The 14,743-nt window shown below is 44.1% G+C and overlaps 1 protein-coding gene across 4 annotated transcripts in view; it reads right to left on the bottom strand.

Annotated features, from left to right (window-relative positions):
• Window positions 1-49: 49 nt before the first annotated feature.
• Window positions 50-14,743, bottom strand: part of flna (filamin A, alpha (actin binding protein 280)) — a 56,849-nt gene continuing 42,155 nt past the window's right edge. Inside the window, exons 31-49 of one of the 4 annotated variants that reach the window (XM_074643143.1) lie at window positions 13,630-13,653; window positions 12,849-13,096; window positions 11,074-11,148; window positions 10,204-10,303; window positions 9,983-10,123; window positions 9,758-9,886; window positions 9,479-9,652; window positions 8,369-8,530; window positions 8,071-8,274; window positions 7,809-7,961; window positions 7,584-7,706; window positions 5,928-6,194; window positions 5,704-5,841; window positions 5,368-5,483; window positions 3,703-3,835; window positions 3,363-3,539; window positions 2,998-3,216; window positions 2,710-2,907; window positions 50-1,771 (exon numbers count right to left, since the gene is read on the bottom strand). In XM_074643143.1, coding sequence (XP_074499244.1) covers window positions 1,587-1,771; window positions 2,710-2,907; window positions 2,998-3,216; window positions 3,363-3,539; window positions 3,703-3,835; window positions 5,368-5,483; window positions 5,704-5,841; window positions 5,928-6,194; window positions 7,584-7,706; window positions 7,809-7,961; window positions 8,071-8,274; window positions 8,369-8,530; window positions 9,479-9,652; window positions 9,758-9,886; window positions 9,983-10,123; window positions 10,204-10,303; window positions 11,074-11,148; window positions 12,849-13,096; window positions 13,630-13,653 — 2,966 coding nt within the window. In that variant the 3' untranslated portion in view covers window positions 50-1,586. The remainder of the gene's footprint in view (window positions 1,772-2,709; window positions 2,908-2,997; window positions 3,217-3,362; window positions 3,540-3,702; window positions 3,836-5,367; window positions 5,484-5,703; window positions 5,842-5,927; window positions 6,195-7,583; window positions 7,707-7,808; window positions 7,962-8,070; window positions 8,275-8,368; window positions 8,531-9,478; window positions 9,653-9,757; window positions 9,887-9,982; window positions 10,124-10,203; window positions 10,304-11,073; window positions 11,149-12,848; window positions 13,097-13,629; window positions 13,654-14,743) is intronic. The other 3 variants (XM_074643146.1, XM_074643145.1, XM_074643147.1) reach the window with 3 other exon arrangements.

Raw genomic sequence — 14,743 nt, 5'->3', positions numbered from 1 at the left:
TCATTCAGTGTGAAGCAGACAAAGTTTAAAGACATAAAACAAACAGACATTTGATTGACAGAAAAATACTTAGACAACTTTATTGTGTATCAAAATACTGTCTTACAAACACTTTTAAAGCCTTTTTTTTTTTATTTAGGACAAGATTCTTTTTTTGTTCTGAAAGATAGACTATGCACAAAGCGAGCTGGAAGGACAAAGGGAGGGGGGGGTGAGTGGCGGCTGACGGGGGTGAGATACAAACACTGAGCAGAAAACAAAGCAACATCTGTTCTCTTTTGTTTTTTGGTCATCGTGTTTTCAGGACGAGACAAACAACAACAACATCATCATCATCATCATCTTCATCATCTTCAGCCCTTCTGTCCAGCACAACTTTAGAAACTTCCCTTTTTAAACCTTTTTTAATTTATATGGAAAACAGTTCCATACTGAAAAGGTGAACCACCGCAAACACATCACATGTCACATGTTGATGTTATTCTGAATCAGAGGCTTTCTGTGTCAAAAGAGCTTAACAACCTAATGAACATGCAGGTCGCATGTCGTGTCCCATTGAAACACACAAAAAGCGTCATTTCCCAGCAGCGGTGTTGAGAGAGCGCACGTGTTATAAAAACCACGAGTTAAGCTACTGTGAAATGTGTCTTTCTCCTCCCCGTTCACATATGCGGCCTCGTCTTTCATCCTTTGCCATTACTTCCTTATTCTAATCCATAATACGGCTTTAAGAACAGCAGTGCCTAAAACTGGATCACACTAGCAGCAGGTAAAACAACTGGGGTTAGTTAAAGAGCATCATGAAAACCACATGCTGAAGTGGACTGGACCAGTGCTGAGTACTTGGAGTTATAAGTTACAGTTCATCGGACTTTTATACGAACAATTAAAGATCTTAAATCAAAGTGTGTCGTCTCACACATATAAACCCAGGTCAGGAAGGCCCACTACTTCTGACACTCTTTGGTTCAAGTCCTGTGATTGTTCATATAAAACTGAATTATTATTTATGTATGTAAAGAGTAGCTCCTCCAGTGTAAACAGTAACCTTCCATCCAATGCTGGGCTCAGCAGGGCCACACTCTACTGCTGCTGCACTATGCTAAGCTATCCTATATCACGGTACACTAGTTCAGAGACAAATCTGCTAATGTCCATGACTGAAAATGTAAAAAGCCTGAAGGCACAGTTGTCCGGCTTAAAAAAAGGTGCATCTTTATTCCTCCCTAAGTTTACTGAATGATTTGATTAACAGGTGAAAGAGACAAGGAACGGAGTGAATGACCGTAACGAGAGAGGAATATGTGTCCATGCATTCATCTTTGGGAGATTCTGGACTTTAAAATATGAACTTGTGGAAAAACACAGACATCTGGCTGGAGGGTAAACACTGATGGGAGAGTTTTGTTTTCTAGCTGGTTAAATAGTTATAGAATAAGAGACAAAAAAAAAAGAGCCAGAAATCTTAATTTGTAACATGGGAGGGAGGGACTTGGAGTTGTAAACAATGATCGGTTAGACTCTAGATAGACTATCAGTTGTATTAAACAGTGGTATAGGTTTCTGATCGTGGAGCGGGGTTTTCTTTAGACAGTAATGTGGTAGGGACTGCCGGGGATGTGATCCTCTCCCCATTTGACCACCAGGATGTACTCTCCCTTCTCTTTGAGCTGGTAGCTGACGTTGTACAAGCGGTTGCCCAAATGTTTCACTAGGATCTCCTCACAGGGGACCTTGGGACCGTCCACACCAACCAGGAGCATGTTACGACCTGCGGATGGAGACAGGAACAGATGAGTTTCTACATCAGTATATTATTATTATTAGCTCAGTATACCGACTATAAATAAATGAGACGTGTTAGGGTGATACTGTACACTTATATTTGTGCCTCAATTCTAGCATGCGATGGAACATTTTGAGCACTTGTGCTAAATAATAATGGTATTATGTTATGATAATAACCTCTCGCTCAGCGATTTGCTTTCTTTCACAAACAGGCAAGTACTACTTACAAAACCCATCTATTTAGTCTGGCTTTTATGTAGTGTTTTATCATTTTATTGTTTATACTTATTTTATTTATCATCATCATTATAGTGCTTATTTTACTCTTATTTTGTTTAAAATTTTTATTGCTGATCATTATTATCTCTTTTATTCTATTTTATGTTATTAAAATGTCATTATTTTAATACAATCTGCTTACTTTGTGTAGTTTCATATTTTTTTTATTTTTATTGTTATTTTTATTTTCTTGTATTTTGTATTTTGTTTTATTAACTTAAATACCCATCTCTTATTGCTTTCTTATTCAATGAATTTTGGTGTGCATTAGTCTCTAAATCCATTTTTAACATTCTACATTTTTGTCAGTCGTCTGTACAGCCCTTTGAATTGCATTTGACTTGTTTGAAAGGTGCTATATAAATAACGTGTGATTGATTGCTTGATGTGGCTGTGAGGTACCTGCTAACCATTCTCCCATGGCTCCTCTACTTCCCTGGAAACTGATAGCAATCTGATTGGATAACAGCCAATAACCTACTAAATCTCTTTTCTGTGCTCTAAATGTTCCTTTGCATGCTCAGGATCGAGACACAAATATTATTCCATACACTTACAGAGGGTTTGTCCCAGACATATTTCTTGGGGAGGTGAAAAAGCACAGAAAACAAATGCACTTGTTAACATCCCGATCATACACACCTGCTTTGCTACAGTCAACACTGAAGCTGTTTTTCTGACCGATGAAGCCCTTAGTCAGGCCCATGCCCTTGGCCATGACCTTCGTGGCATCTGACTGGGTAGGGACACTCTGCTGAGAACAGCTGATGGCACGGGTCACAGGGTCAACCATGACAGAAGAGGTTTCGTGCATACTGTGGCTGGTCACTAGCTTGGAACCTGGAAGATGGAGACGAGAGTGTAAGTTGAATCTCGGGGAGGGATTTACATTCAGTTTTTATCTTGCTTGTGTGAAGATCTCTTCCTCACCAGTGATCTTGGCTTTGAAGGGGCTTCCGCCGATGTGGTAAGGACCACCGTATTTGATGGAAATGAGATAGTTGCCGGGAGCCATTGGGGTGTATGTGACCCTGTAGCCCTCGGGGCACTCCACACAGTCCATCTTCACCTTGGACGGCCCGTCGATGGTCACAGCTAAAGCGCCGGGGCCTGCTTTGCTTGTGTTCACCACAAATTCACATGCGGTTCCTGGAGGCAAACGAGACAGAAGAGGAGGTGACGATGGGGGCTTAATGCAAAATTTAGTACGACCGGGACAGAGACTGTTGAGCTGAAATTCTCTTCCATTCCTGACATTTTGTGCTGTTGTGTTGTGTAGAGGGGCAGCGTGTTACCTGTGGTGCCTCCCTCTAGTCCTGCTCCGTAGGCCGACACCATCCCAGGGTCTCCAGCCGCGCCCGTTTCTCCTACTCGGATCTTAAACGGACTACCAGGGATGTGACTTCCATTGAACTTCACATCAATTAGATAGAGACCGTTCTCTCTGGGGATGAACCGGACTGCGTATTTATCTAGACAAACGGAGGCGGAAAAGGAGGGGAAGGGCAAGGCACATGAAAACGTGTTCTCGTGTCCAGCAACGCTATCAAAATTCTCCCCCAAAAATGTGACATCACTTCCGTGTGAGCAGCCTGAAGGTGTTTAGATGAGTTTGGATAAGATCCATGTGGTTACCTTGGTCAATCTCAGTGACGCAACATTCCTCCAGAGCTCCAGATGGGCTGTGGACCTTTGCATCGATCACACCCTTTGCCCCGTTCAGGCTGACGGCAAATGATGCCGGCTGGTTCACCTTCAAACCCGACTCCTGCTCGACAACACATACTCACACACTCAACACTGTATCACCATTATTTAACGCCGACCAAATAACTATTCCCCCTGCTGAACACGATACATCGACAAACTCAATACTGTCTACTTAATAGCATCGTATTCATTATTATTATGCTAATATTTACCTTACCTGGAGGTTGCTAACAAGGCTAAAGAGGAGGGCTGTGCAGTGAAAAGGCAGAGGAAGCAGGTGTTTTTGTCAAAACAGAAAATGAAGAGAAAGAAAAAGGGACACACTTTTTGTGAGAATGAGTTTATGTATATGTGTGAGCACATTTGTGTTCGTGTGCAGGGTTATTATAGTAAACTAATACTGATATTAAAATGAAAATGAGCGGTGAAAATTTAGTAAACTGAAACTAAAAAGAAACATAAATTCATTTCAGTTTCAGGTTTTTAGCTCTATCACTGCAGAAAAAAAGGTCCAGGAGATGGCGCTATGACCGATTGCTTAACATCGGACACTAAAGTAGCGGGAAGACATTATGGTCATTCCTTCGCAGTTCTCCAACCATGTATTTTATATGTATATATAGCTACATACTTCTGAGACATTATAGCTGGCCCGAACAAAAGCAAACTTAAACTAAATGTATAAAAACTAAAATCTTTCGGAAAAACTGAAACTAATCTAAAACTAGCAAACGCACTCTGAAAATGAACTAAAACTTCACTAAAATTGAAAAGTCAAAACTAAAATAAAATAAAAACTAATTGAAAATCCTAAACGATTATAACCTTGCTGGTGTGAGGATGAGTCTGCATGCAGGTGAAGAAACATGTTGATGCATGAAGTCGGTGGCCCATTTCCAACAGAAAAAGAAAAAAAATAGATGAAAAGTTATACGCGATAAAAACAGAAATACTCATGGTAAGTCATAATGATGAGATGATTATTATAATAAGTATTATAATTTCAATGTTTACTTAGTATCTCATAATTGTGACTTTTCATGAGTTTTTTTATTTATTTTTATCCTATTTTTTATTTTTCTATCAGAACTGGGCCTCCACAGTATTGTATTTATTTATGCAAATGAGAACAGAGACAGAGAGGAAAAATAGCCCATGTCAGACCTCTTTAACCCTTTAGCGCCCTGTATCACTTTCAGAGGTGGGAGGCTGTTGGCAGCCTTTAGAATGAGGCACGAGAAACACACACAGTCCTCTAGTATCCCAGAAGCCCTCACACTGCCTAACAATGAAGCAGCAGCTCTTATGCAACTATAACCACCTTGACCTGCTAAAACATCCACTTCTCTGTTATATTATTAAACTATTACACTTTACTTGTTACCAACTCCACACTATCAAAGTCCCTATGAGCAGAAAATGTGTGTAAAACCACAAAAGCTGAACGGTCTCTTGTATTGTACAAGTATTTATGATATTCTGTCCCAGACTGAAACTACGTTCTGCTGCTGCTGCTGCTGCTGCATTGTAGGCAGTGTGCTGAGGCCTGGCCTGTGTGCACACGGATGTGTGTGTGTCTCAGAGCCTCACCTGAAGACTGGCAACAGTAAGGCGACGGGCGTCGTCCGACGGCGAGGCCACGGGGACGATGAAGGGGCTGTCGGGGATGTGCTCTTCGTTGAAACGGATCGACACCTCGTAGTCTCCTACAGGAGGATGGATTTCAAGTCAGAAAGTCGGTAAAATGGTCACACAGATACATAAGCAGTGATGGGCCTTCACAGCATAAATACAACTTTTCATAAAAACAACATTTAAGCCAAGAAAAGGAGAGTTAAAGTCGAAAAACTGAAATTTACTGGATGCATCATTTATTTTTGCTTAATCCTCATCCATGCATAAACCTTTCCCTGTCTCGTCTCTCACCAGGCTCCTGCACGACGTAGGACACTCCACTGGAGCCGTCCTTGCGGTCCTCGAAGGCAATTTCAGCCTTGCTCGGCCCCTCCACAGCAATACTGAGACCTCCGGCCCCGGCCTCCCTCGTCCAGATACTGAACTCAGCTACACACAACACAGGGGCCAAAACGGAGTCAGGCACAGTATGTCAAATAACACACACAAACTAATAATCCAGCCTCCACACCAACCTGGTACTCCAGCTTCTGCTCTCTCCAGGCCCGGCCCTCCGGCACGAACCTTGTGAGACCCGCCCTCTCCCAGGGGGCCGACGGTAAACTGGAACGGGCTGCCAGGCACGTGCACGCCGTTGTATTTCACACACACGGTGTGCACACCCGTCTCGGTCGGGACGAAACGAATGCAGTAGGTGTTGTTCTCTCCCTCCATGATGTCAGCCTTGTGAACCTGGCCGGACGGGCTAGTCACCTGGGCCGCCATGTCCGCTATGCTGATCTCTGAAGAGACAGCCGGTCAGATGTTTGAGTGATTGAAAACACACACGCAGGAAGATTTAGCAACTTTTAACTCGTATAGACCATTTCACAGTTCTATATGTAAACATTCAAAATGTGTCCCAGCTTATTTCCTGTTGAAGTGTATGTGAATGACATCAGCTGACAGGAAGTAAACATGGACCCAAGCTGTTGCCTAGCAACGCAATTTCGTTGAAGAGTCCATATGAACGCCCCCCTCTTGTGGTGGAAAGTTTCTGAAAGCTCAGAGTTCACAACGTGTTTGTTGAAGTTGTCAGAAATGGCGGAGGCCATGGAAGTTCATTTTTCGGCGCATAATAAGTGAATATATTGTTATTTTAGTCAGATATTTTTTTTCTTCCTTATTTTTATTATTTGTCTGAGGAAAATGTTGATATATCCAACGGCCTCATCTTTCTCCTCTGTCACTATGCCTTTACATTACCTGCATTATGTTACCCACCTGCTAGCTTGCTAAATTGTTAGCCTCTGTGTAACGTTAATATTGCCAGAGTTGATGGTTAATGTAGTTGATCGAAGCCATACATTCCTCAGTGCTGCTATATTGACAGAGAAAGCGGAGTTCTCCTGCTCGCTGAGGCGTGCCAGCAGTGAACTACATGTACCAGGATGCATTGCGCGTGAGCTTCTGATGCCCGGAGGGTCCCCACTGGCCATATCCTCTTGCACGTCTAATGGACCTTATACACCGATTCAAATAAATACGGCTGAATATCCGAGTCAAGCCTAAACACTGTGAAATATTTCCTCGGCAATAACATCCTCTGGGATGACATTCTCTCTGTAGGAAACATAGCTAGTTTGCAATACAAGTGAAGAGAAGACAAGGAAGCTCTGTTTTTAAGCGACATTAAGAGCACAGCGCCACCTGCTGGCTACACAGAGGCAGAGACTAGAAATCCAAGCTGAAATAGCAGCCTGTAGTTCTTCCTGCCTCCGACTACGTCACCGTCGCGTCAAATGATGGCGCTGGATGCAGGAAGAACAACGGATTTTGCAGCTGTGAACTCAGCTTTCTGGGTCAATATAGCACGACTACATTCACCACCAACACTGACTGGACATCCACATAAAAGGTGGCGGATTTTGTCCTTTAAAGCAAATTGTTGTTGCTTTCTTTATGCAGATTAAATGTGCGTCTGTAACATGCTAAAATGTAGTGTTACAGTAGCGCAAGTAGAAAAGAGTCAAGAAGTCAGTGAACTGATTCAGTGTTGCTTTTTTGCCGCGGAATATTCACATTCTGTGTGAAAGCACTCACTGTAAAGGCCTTCACATATCTAACAAGGCACACTGACCGTGTCATTATGAGTTTGACCACAGAGAGCTGCATTATGATGTCATTATTACCTGGGATCTTGAGGCTGAGGTCACACTGGCTGCCGACGTTGGCAACTGATGCTGCTCTCCTCTTCCTGGTGATGCTCTCCTTCATCCTGCCCTCCCCTGTTACCTTCACTGTGAATGCACTCCCTGCACACACACACACACACACACACAATAATTGATTGAGGTTAGTAATTCAGACCATCATTCCTCTGCTCTATAATCCCCGGCTGTTTTAAGGTTAAGCACCTGGCACATGTTGGTCTGCGAACTTGATGTTGATGATGTAATTTCCTGGTTCAGTGGGACAGTAGGTGACCTTACAGGTGCCGTCCTCCTGGTCCTCGGTGTTGATGTCCACTTTACTGGGACCCTCAATGGACAGGCTCAGGCCGCCATAGCCTGTATGTTAGAAACATGAGAAAGGGGTTATAATTGTTCATTCTGGATGGCTGAATATGAAATGTAAAAAACTACAAAGCGTAGAAATAGATTTTTATCGAGCGTGTACCTGCATCACGAGTGTCGATGATGAACTCGGCAGGCTCAAAGGTCCTGGCCTCGTTCAGGCCCGGTCCGCTCACACGCACGCGGCTGGCATCGCCGATCTCCGATTGATTGATCATAACAGTGATGGGGCTGTTGGGAATGTGGCGACCGTTCTTCTTGATGTTCACAAAGTGCTCTCCAATCTCCTTAGGAACAAACGAGATGCCTATGACAGACACATGCAGAAAAACAGCAAGGGGGGGTTAAAACAAGGATGAAGAAGATGACAACTTAACCTTACATGAGACGCACACACTCACCGACATGTCCGTTACGCAGCATCTTCAGCAGGCAGGGCTCCTCACGGCCCGAGGGCGTGGTCAGGGAGGCGGTCAGCTGGCTGAGGTCGAAGTCTCCAATGTCAAGTGGGATATCTGCGGCTGAGCCCACCTTCAGATGGGACATCCTCATGGAGTCATCGCCTGAGGACACAGCAGTGACAAGGCACACTCAGAGGAGAGAAGATAAGCACAGTGGTTCCCAAACCCTTTCTGGCATTAGTTTAAAAAGGTGCGATTTGCAAGATCTGGCAAGAATTTTAGCTCACACAATGTGAAGAGGTTACGTTATGTCAAAGACGTCACAGTGTATTGTGTTGCAGAGATATCTACTGAAATGAACACGCTAACCAGCTAGCCCCGGCCCGTCCTGTCTTGTAATACCACTCGTACCTCGAGAGGCGATAGTGAGTCACTGTAGCGTCCAGTCTGCTCTCAGTCCAATACGAGAGGACCACAAAGTAGAGCTGAACCGAGGACTGGTCAGTCACGTTAAAGGGACAAACATTTTCATAGTTTGTTTATTGGATTAAATCCAAAATGTCAGAAAACAACTCGTATTTTAATTTCATCCTGTCCGCCACCAAGAGACTAATTTGCCGGGAGGAGAGCGAGCGGCAACTCCGGGAGACGGACCTTCAGTTAGCAGAGCTGTAGCAACTCAAATTCAGCCAGTGTAAACCCCAGGACTCCCCCAAATCCCAGCCAGATCAGCAAAAACCCGCTGTGACTCCTGGCACTAGGATTTGTGCTGGCTGAATGCGAGTTACTTGTTCCGTCTCCCAGAGCCGCTCTCAGAGTTTCAGTAGTTTGGTTGAATTTTGCGTATTCTTGCCCTGCTGTTAGTAAATAGTGAGCTTTTTTTTTTTGACTGATGGCTGTAAATAGATCGTATGGACCCAGTAGTAGAGGTGAAACGCTGCCCCCTACATGTCTGGAGCAGGTGGCCAGGTATTACACATTGAACCTTTAAAGTTTTTTTTTATTTTCAAGTTGTTACAAAAAGATCCGGCCGATGTGAAAATGTCGGTGATGTGATGGCCTTCATATTTCCAGTTAATAACTGAGGATTTGAGGAACAGATGATATTACCAGTGATTCTAGCAGAGAAGGGGCTGCCGGGGATGTGCTTGTCATTGTATTTGACCAGGATGCTGTAGTCTCCGGGCAGGACGGGCAGGTAGGACACGGTGCAGGTCCCATCCTGGTTGTCAAGACAGCTGATGTCTGCCTTGGATGGACCCTCGATGGCCAGAGACAGACCACCTACAAGGACACGATATGAACAGCATTATAGCCTCTCTTCTGCTTTTCTTTTGGTAGTCATGACTGATGCATCCAGATGTACACTGCCACAGGACTGCTACATACCCTCCCCAGCATCTTTAGTGTTAACAGTGAAGACAGCAGGCTTGTTGACAGTCCCATGGATGAGGCCAGGGCCGTAAGCACTGACATTACCACTGTTCATGTAGTCCACAAAGAACTGTAGGGGACTTCCTGTGAATGACAACAGAGAGAAGAAGGTGAATTACACCTTAGAGGTTACAAATTCCTGATGCATTTTTTGCAAACATTTCTGAGGTTAAGTCGTACCAGGGATGTGGATGCCGTCGTACTTGATGTCCATCTCGTGCAGACCGGCCTCAGTGGGAGCGTACTTGACGGTAACAGTGCCGTCCTTGTTGTCTGTGATGTCAGGCTTGGCCACTTTGCCCGATGGCATTCGGACCTCACCTTAAGCAGGAGGACAGAAACATAGTGAGACACAGAAATCATCACTAAAGATTGTGTACTCATTGTAGTGCAAGACCTACCTGTGATCTCTCCCTTCTGGATGGTGAATGGGATGACCAGGTCAAACGGCCTCAGCCCTGCCACATCCAGACCATTCATTCCCATTGGTCTGTCTGTTGCCTGGGAGACAAGAGGGGCAGAGGTCAAATACACTGTCTGTGAAGAGGTTGCGGTGTACAGTAGCAGCAGACGTCACAGATAGCAAATGGACACAGCGCAGGACAGACGGGTACAAGTTCCCAAACGCCAACAGACAGAACGGGATGAGGCAATCATGACATGAAATGATTGACAATGGAGATGACAATGGTGATCATGGTCAGGATGATGACACCGACACAAACTGCGAGAGAGGCTGAGATGAGGACAAAAACACCAGTAGGTCAAGGGAGAATGACAAAAGCACAGTTAGGCCATTTTGTAAAATGTGGAGCATCTGACACGCCCACATTGATCGGTCTCAAAATGGCTTTTGTCTCCAAAGCGGGTCGACATGGATCACAGATGAACAGACGGGCTGCACAATCATTTATGGAAAATTCCAAGGAAAATATTTCCTATGTTGCCGAATAAAAAAAACGTGTGCACGTGTTTTTTGGAACGGCAACACTCAGGAGAAGAATATTAATGTGCCTTGTTTGATATTGTGCAGCCCTGTCGGCACTGTCCATGTGTTTAAGGAATCCTGTTTATGAGATGGAGGGAGTGAAACGAGAGAAAAAAAAGTCTCCTCAGAGATAAAACACCTGCAATGAGAGACAGCAGACACTGATGCAGGCTGATGAAAAGGAGGCCATGTATGATGATGTGGAGGAGAGAAAGGAAGAAGAAGAAGTTGAACAAAAGAGTTAAGAGGGATGAGAGAGGCTGGAGGCAGAGGTTTTAGGTACCCAGGGCTGTTGAGCGTAGTACTGGGGCATTTGGCTCTGCTGCATGAGCTGGTCGGATGGAGCTCCTTCCAGCGCCTGAGGGTGGGGGTGGGAGGTGGTTGAGGGGGGTAGGTAGGGGTTGTGTTTGGGGATGGAGAGGGTACAAACAGATAGAAGGGATTGGAGGGGAATAAAACAGTTGTAAGAGTGATTTAGAAAATGTCTGGCGCAACCAGGATCCAATCAAGGAGCTTCTGTAGGGAGAAACAGAGTCAAGGAACTTTGGTCCATGCAGCATCCCTTACCTACACGTTTACACTAAACACAAACAGAGCTAAGTGTGTGTTTGTTGCGCTGTTTGTTATCCTAGTATATCCAAGTTGTCCTGCCTTGTCCAGTTGTCCAGACAGGAGTACCAGCACGGGAGTAGAGCAACGTACCGCTGTGGACGGAGGGCAACAGCAAAACAGATTTTAGCCACCTTTAAAAATGTATATCTGTTTAAGTGTACGCTATATTTAGAATATCTTCACCGCTTTACCTCGCCCCGAAACCGCCGTTTCCGGCAGAACTGTTTTTTTTTCCCCCCAAAGGAGCCTGGTGGCTTTGGCGAGAGCATAGATAACGGCTGCAGTCCCCGTCGGGAAAACCGACTGCACAGCTGTCTCACTGTCAGTTAAGTCTAAATATAGTATACACTTAAACGGATATTAACTTTTTTTAGGTGTCTAAAATATGTCCTGCTGCTGCCCCCCGTCCACAGCAGTACATTGATTTGCTCCCGTACTGGTACTCCTGACTGCTTCTCCAAACTGCCATCTACTGTAGGTAAATCATCTCAGCTGTTACCGTCGTCTTGAATTAAGTAATTACTGTTAAATTAGGTTTAGACAATAATGCTGTGCCTCCATATTTACACATTTATCAAAAGCCTTTTATACAGTAGATCATTCTTTACTCTTACAGAGGTTGTCATCTATGGGCCTGGAGAGGGATGCCTGTAACAGGCTATTTATCAGAGCGACATCAGTGAGTGAAGGTAGGAAAAGGCCAAATCTCAACTCCTGCAGGTTATCTGTGGTGTGCTGCATTCTGGGACCTGTCCTGTTCAGCGTAGCTGTGGACTTGAACTCGATTCAGACTCGAATATAAGTCGAGTCGCAAGTCCTCATTTTCAACAGCTGCTGTGAGACTCGGCTTAACTTGAGAAAGAGGACAACAAGCTGAGAAAACTTGATTTGGTGGCCCATAAATACTGACAAATGCGTGTTGTGAATAGTTTCACCTTTTTGATAACTGCCAATAATATGTATGAATAATCAGTATCATAACAGGGATACTTGCAATGTCTACATAATCTAATATGTAGGGCTACACTGAATAGCTCAAAGGTTCGGAGCTTTGAAGCTTCATTCATGAAGTCAAAATATCATTAATAATTTTCCAAAAAACATATTTGTGTCTAACGGGATATTCTGCTTCAATCCATACTTGTTGGCATTTAGCCTTTCAAAAACTACATTTTAACTGCAGTCAAAAAACGGTTTGCTCTCCCGCACACAGAGGACACACCTGCATCAACGGGGTGGTCTAGCAGCAATCCATCAAAGCCATACATTACATTTATATAACCACAATAACACAAATTCATTTTTTTAGGGCGATGACATCATAAAATATGACATTCAAAGCTTCATTCGAAATCCTCAAAAGAAGCTTTGACATGACGTTTCGGAGCATTGTGTGCTCATCCGACCTACCCGCTATAAAATAAGTTAATTATGCACACCACTCACCGTGACTTGGAAGGGACTGTTGGGGATGTGCTCCCCTCCAAAACGGACGCAGATGACATATTCGCCGGGCAGCGGCGCCGTGTAGAAGATGTCAAACGTGCCGTCCTCGTTTTCAACGACGTCCACGTCGAGCTCCGCCCCCTCGGGCGTGCACACGCTGCACGTTACTTTGCCTTTTCCGGCGGCCTTGGCGTCAACCGTGATGACTGTCTGTTCGCCAATCTGGATCGTTGGGCCGACTCCAGCGCCTTAAGAATGGAGAACAAAAGGGTCAGTGGTGAGATGTATAATGTTTTTAATCTTATAGAGATATAAACAGGGACTACAAACACACACACAGACACACACACACAACTCACCATTCAGCATGCACATTCCACAGTCATGAGACCAGGATAAAGTTGGACGAGATCTAGTCATGTTATTTCCATCTACTGTATGTTGTTACCAATGACTCGCATGTTATTATCATACAGTTTCCCATATAGAACTGAAAGCTAGATTAGCCATTCCACCATGCCATCCTACCGACTCGACTGTTAGTCCATTAGTCTGTCCAATAAAACATGAGAGAGGGAAACGTAGGCAAACGGTTATGACAGAGGAAAATGGAAAACGAGATGGGAGGAAGAAAAGGTACGGGAGAGAGAAATATGAGAGAATAAGTAGAAAAGGCAACGGGATATCATGTTGAAAACTAGTGCCACTATCCTCCATGCTGACAGAAAAGAGAAGAGGTAGAGCAGTTCCTCTGCATTACAAAGTCGTTCAGTAGGCTTACCTAAACCGTGACCGCCGATTGAGACTGATAATAGGAACGGTGAGAAGCAGGGGAGCGAGAGAAAACAAAAGTGACAAATAAAAGACAGTCAGGTGGGGGTGTGAGGTGGTGGGAGGCAATAACTGTGCTCCAAACACTTGGATGAAAAACAAACGGTGATGGTGGAGTGTGAAGCAGGGAAGATGTGTGTGTATGTGTGTGTGTGTGTTTGTGTGTGTGTATGTACAGCGGGGAGTGTAACTGAGGAGCACAGCGTGAGGAACAACAACATAACAATGCATGAAAACATGAGATATGAGCAGCAGGTACACTGAGAGATGAAATCATAAATGGCGACAACTTTTCACAACTGATTTATCCTCTTTCGCATTCTCACAGATGTCAGTTTTCTTTTATCGTTACAACTCTCATGGCTCACGCTAAATGTGAAGCTAGAGTAGGGTGACCAATATTTTCAAACCCCCAAACCGGGACCCTTGAGTGTTCGTGCACGCTGTAGAGTTTTCCTCAGAGGAAACTTATTGTTGTCTGGGACTACGGAAATTATTTTTCAACTTTAGGTTTGAACCCAACAATCTCTATCATATCACGTTGCTCGCCACAGCCTCAGGCTATTATAATTAAAAATGTGGAGCTCAGACGACAGTTTGTCCAGGATAGAGACACCATCCGGGTGAAAGACTGACAGGAACAAACGGTTCTGAGGGAGTTATAAGAGGAGCGAAACGCCTGTTGATGATGTGCAGAAGGAACTGTGTAATTGAGGCTTAACAGTGCGCAACATCACTCTCTACAGAGACTGCAGCGGTGTGCTGTGCTGCCTATCTTTATATACTTATCTCATGCGCACAAATGAATTATTGAGTGGGACAGAACATGATAAACGTCTATGTAATTATGAGTGTAAAAATAACAAGTTGTGGTTACAAAATAAGAAACATCTTCGGAGCTGTTGCTTCCTGCTGCTGTTCACCACTTTTTTTTAAAATTTTTTTACAGTAAACAAGGTCCTCTTGCAACAACATTTGGATGTATTTGGACAGAAGACCACAGAGAAAATTTGATCTGCCTCTGAGAAGTCTGGGTGTATTGTATATAACAGTAAAAATCATCA

The sequence above is a fragment of the Sebastes fasciatus genome, chromosome 8 (genome assembly GCF_043250625.1).
Source record: "Sebastes fasciatus isolate fSebFas1 chromosome 8, fSebFas1.pri, whole genome shotgun sequence".
Classification (NCBI taxonomy): Eukaryota; Metazoa; Chordata; class Actinopteri; order Perciformes; family Sebastidae; genus Sebastes; species Sebastes fasciatus.
Note: the sequence above shows the minus strand (reverse complement) of the source record. Positions and strands in the feature narration are given on the sequence as shown.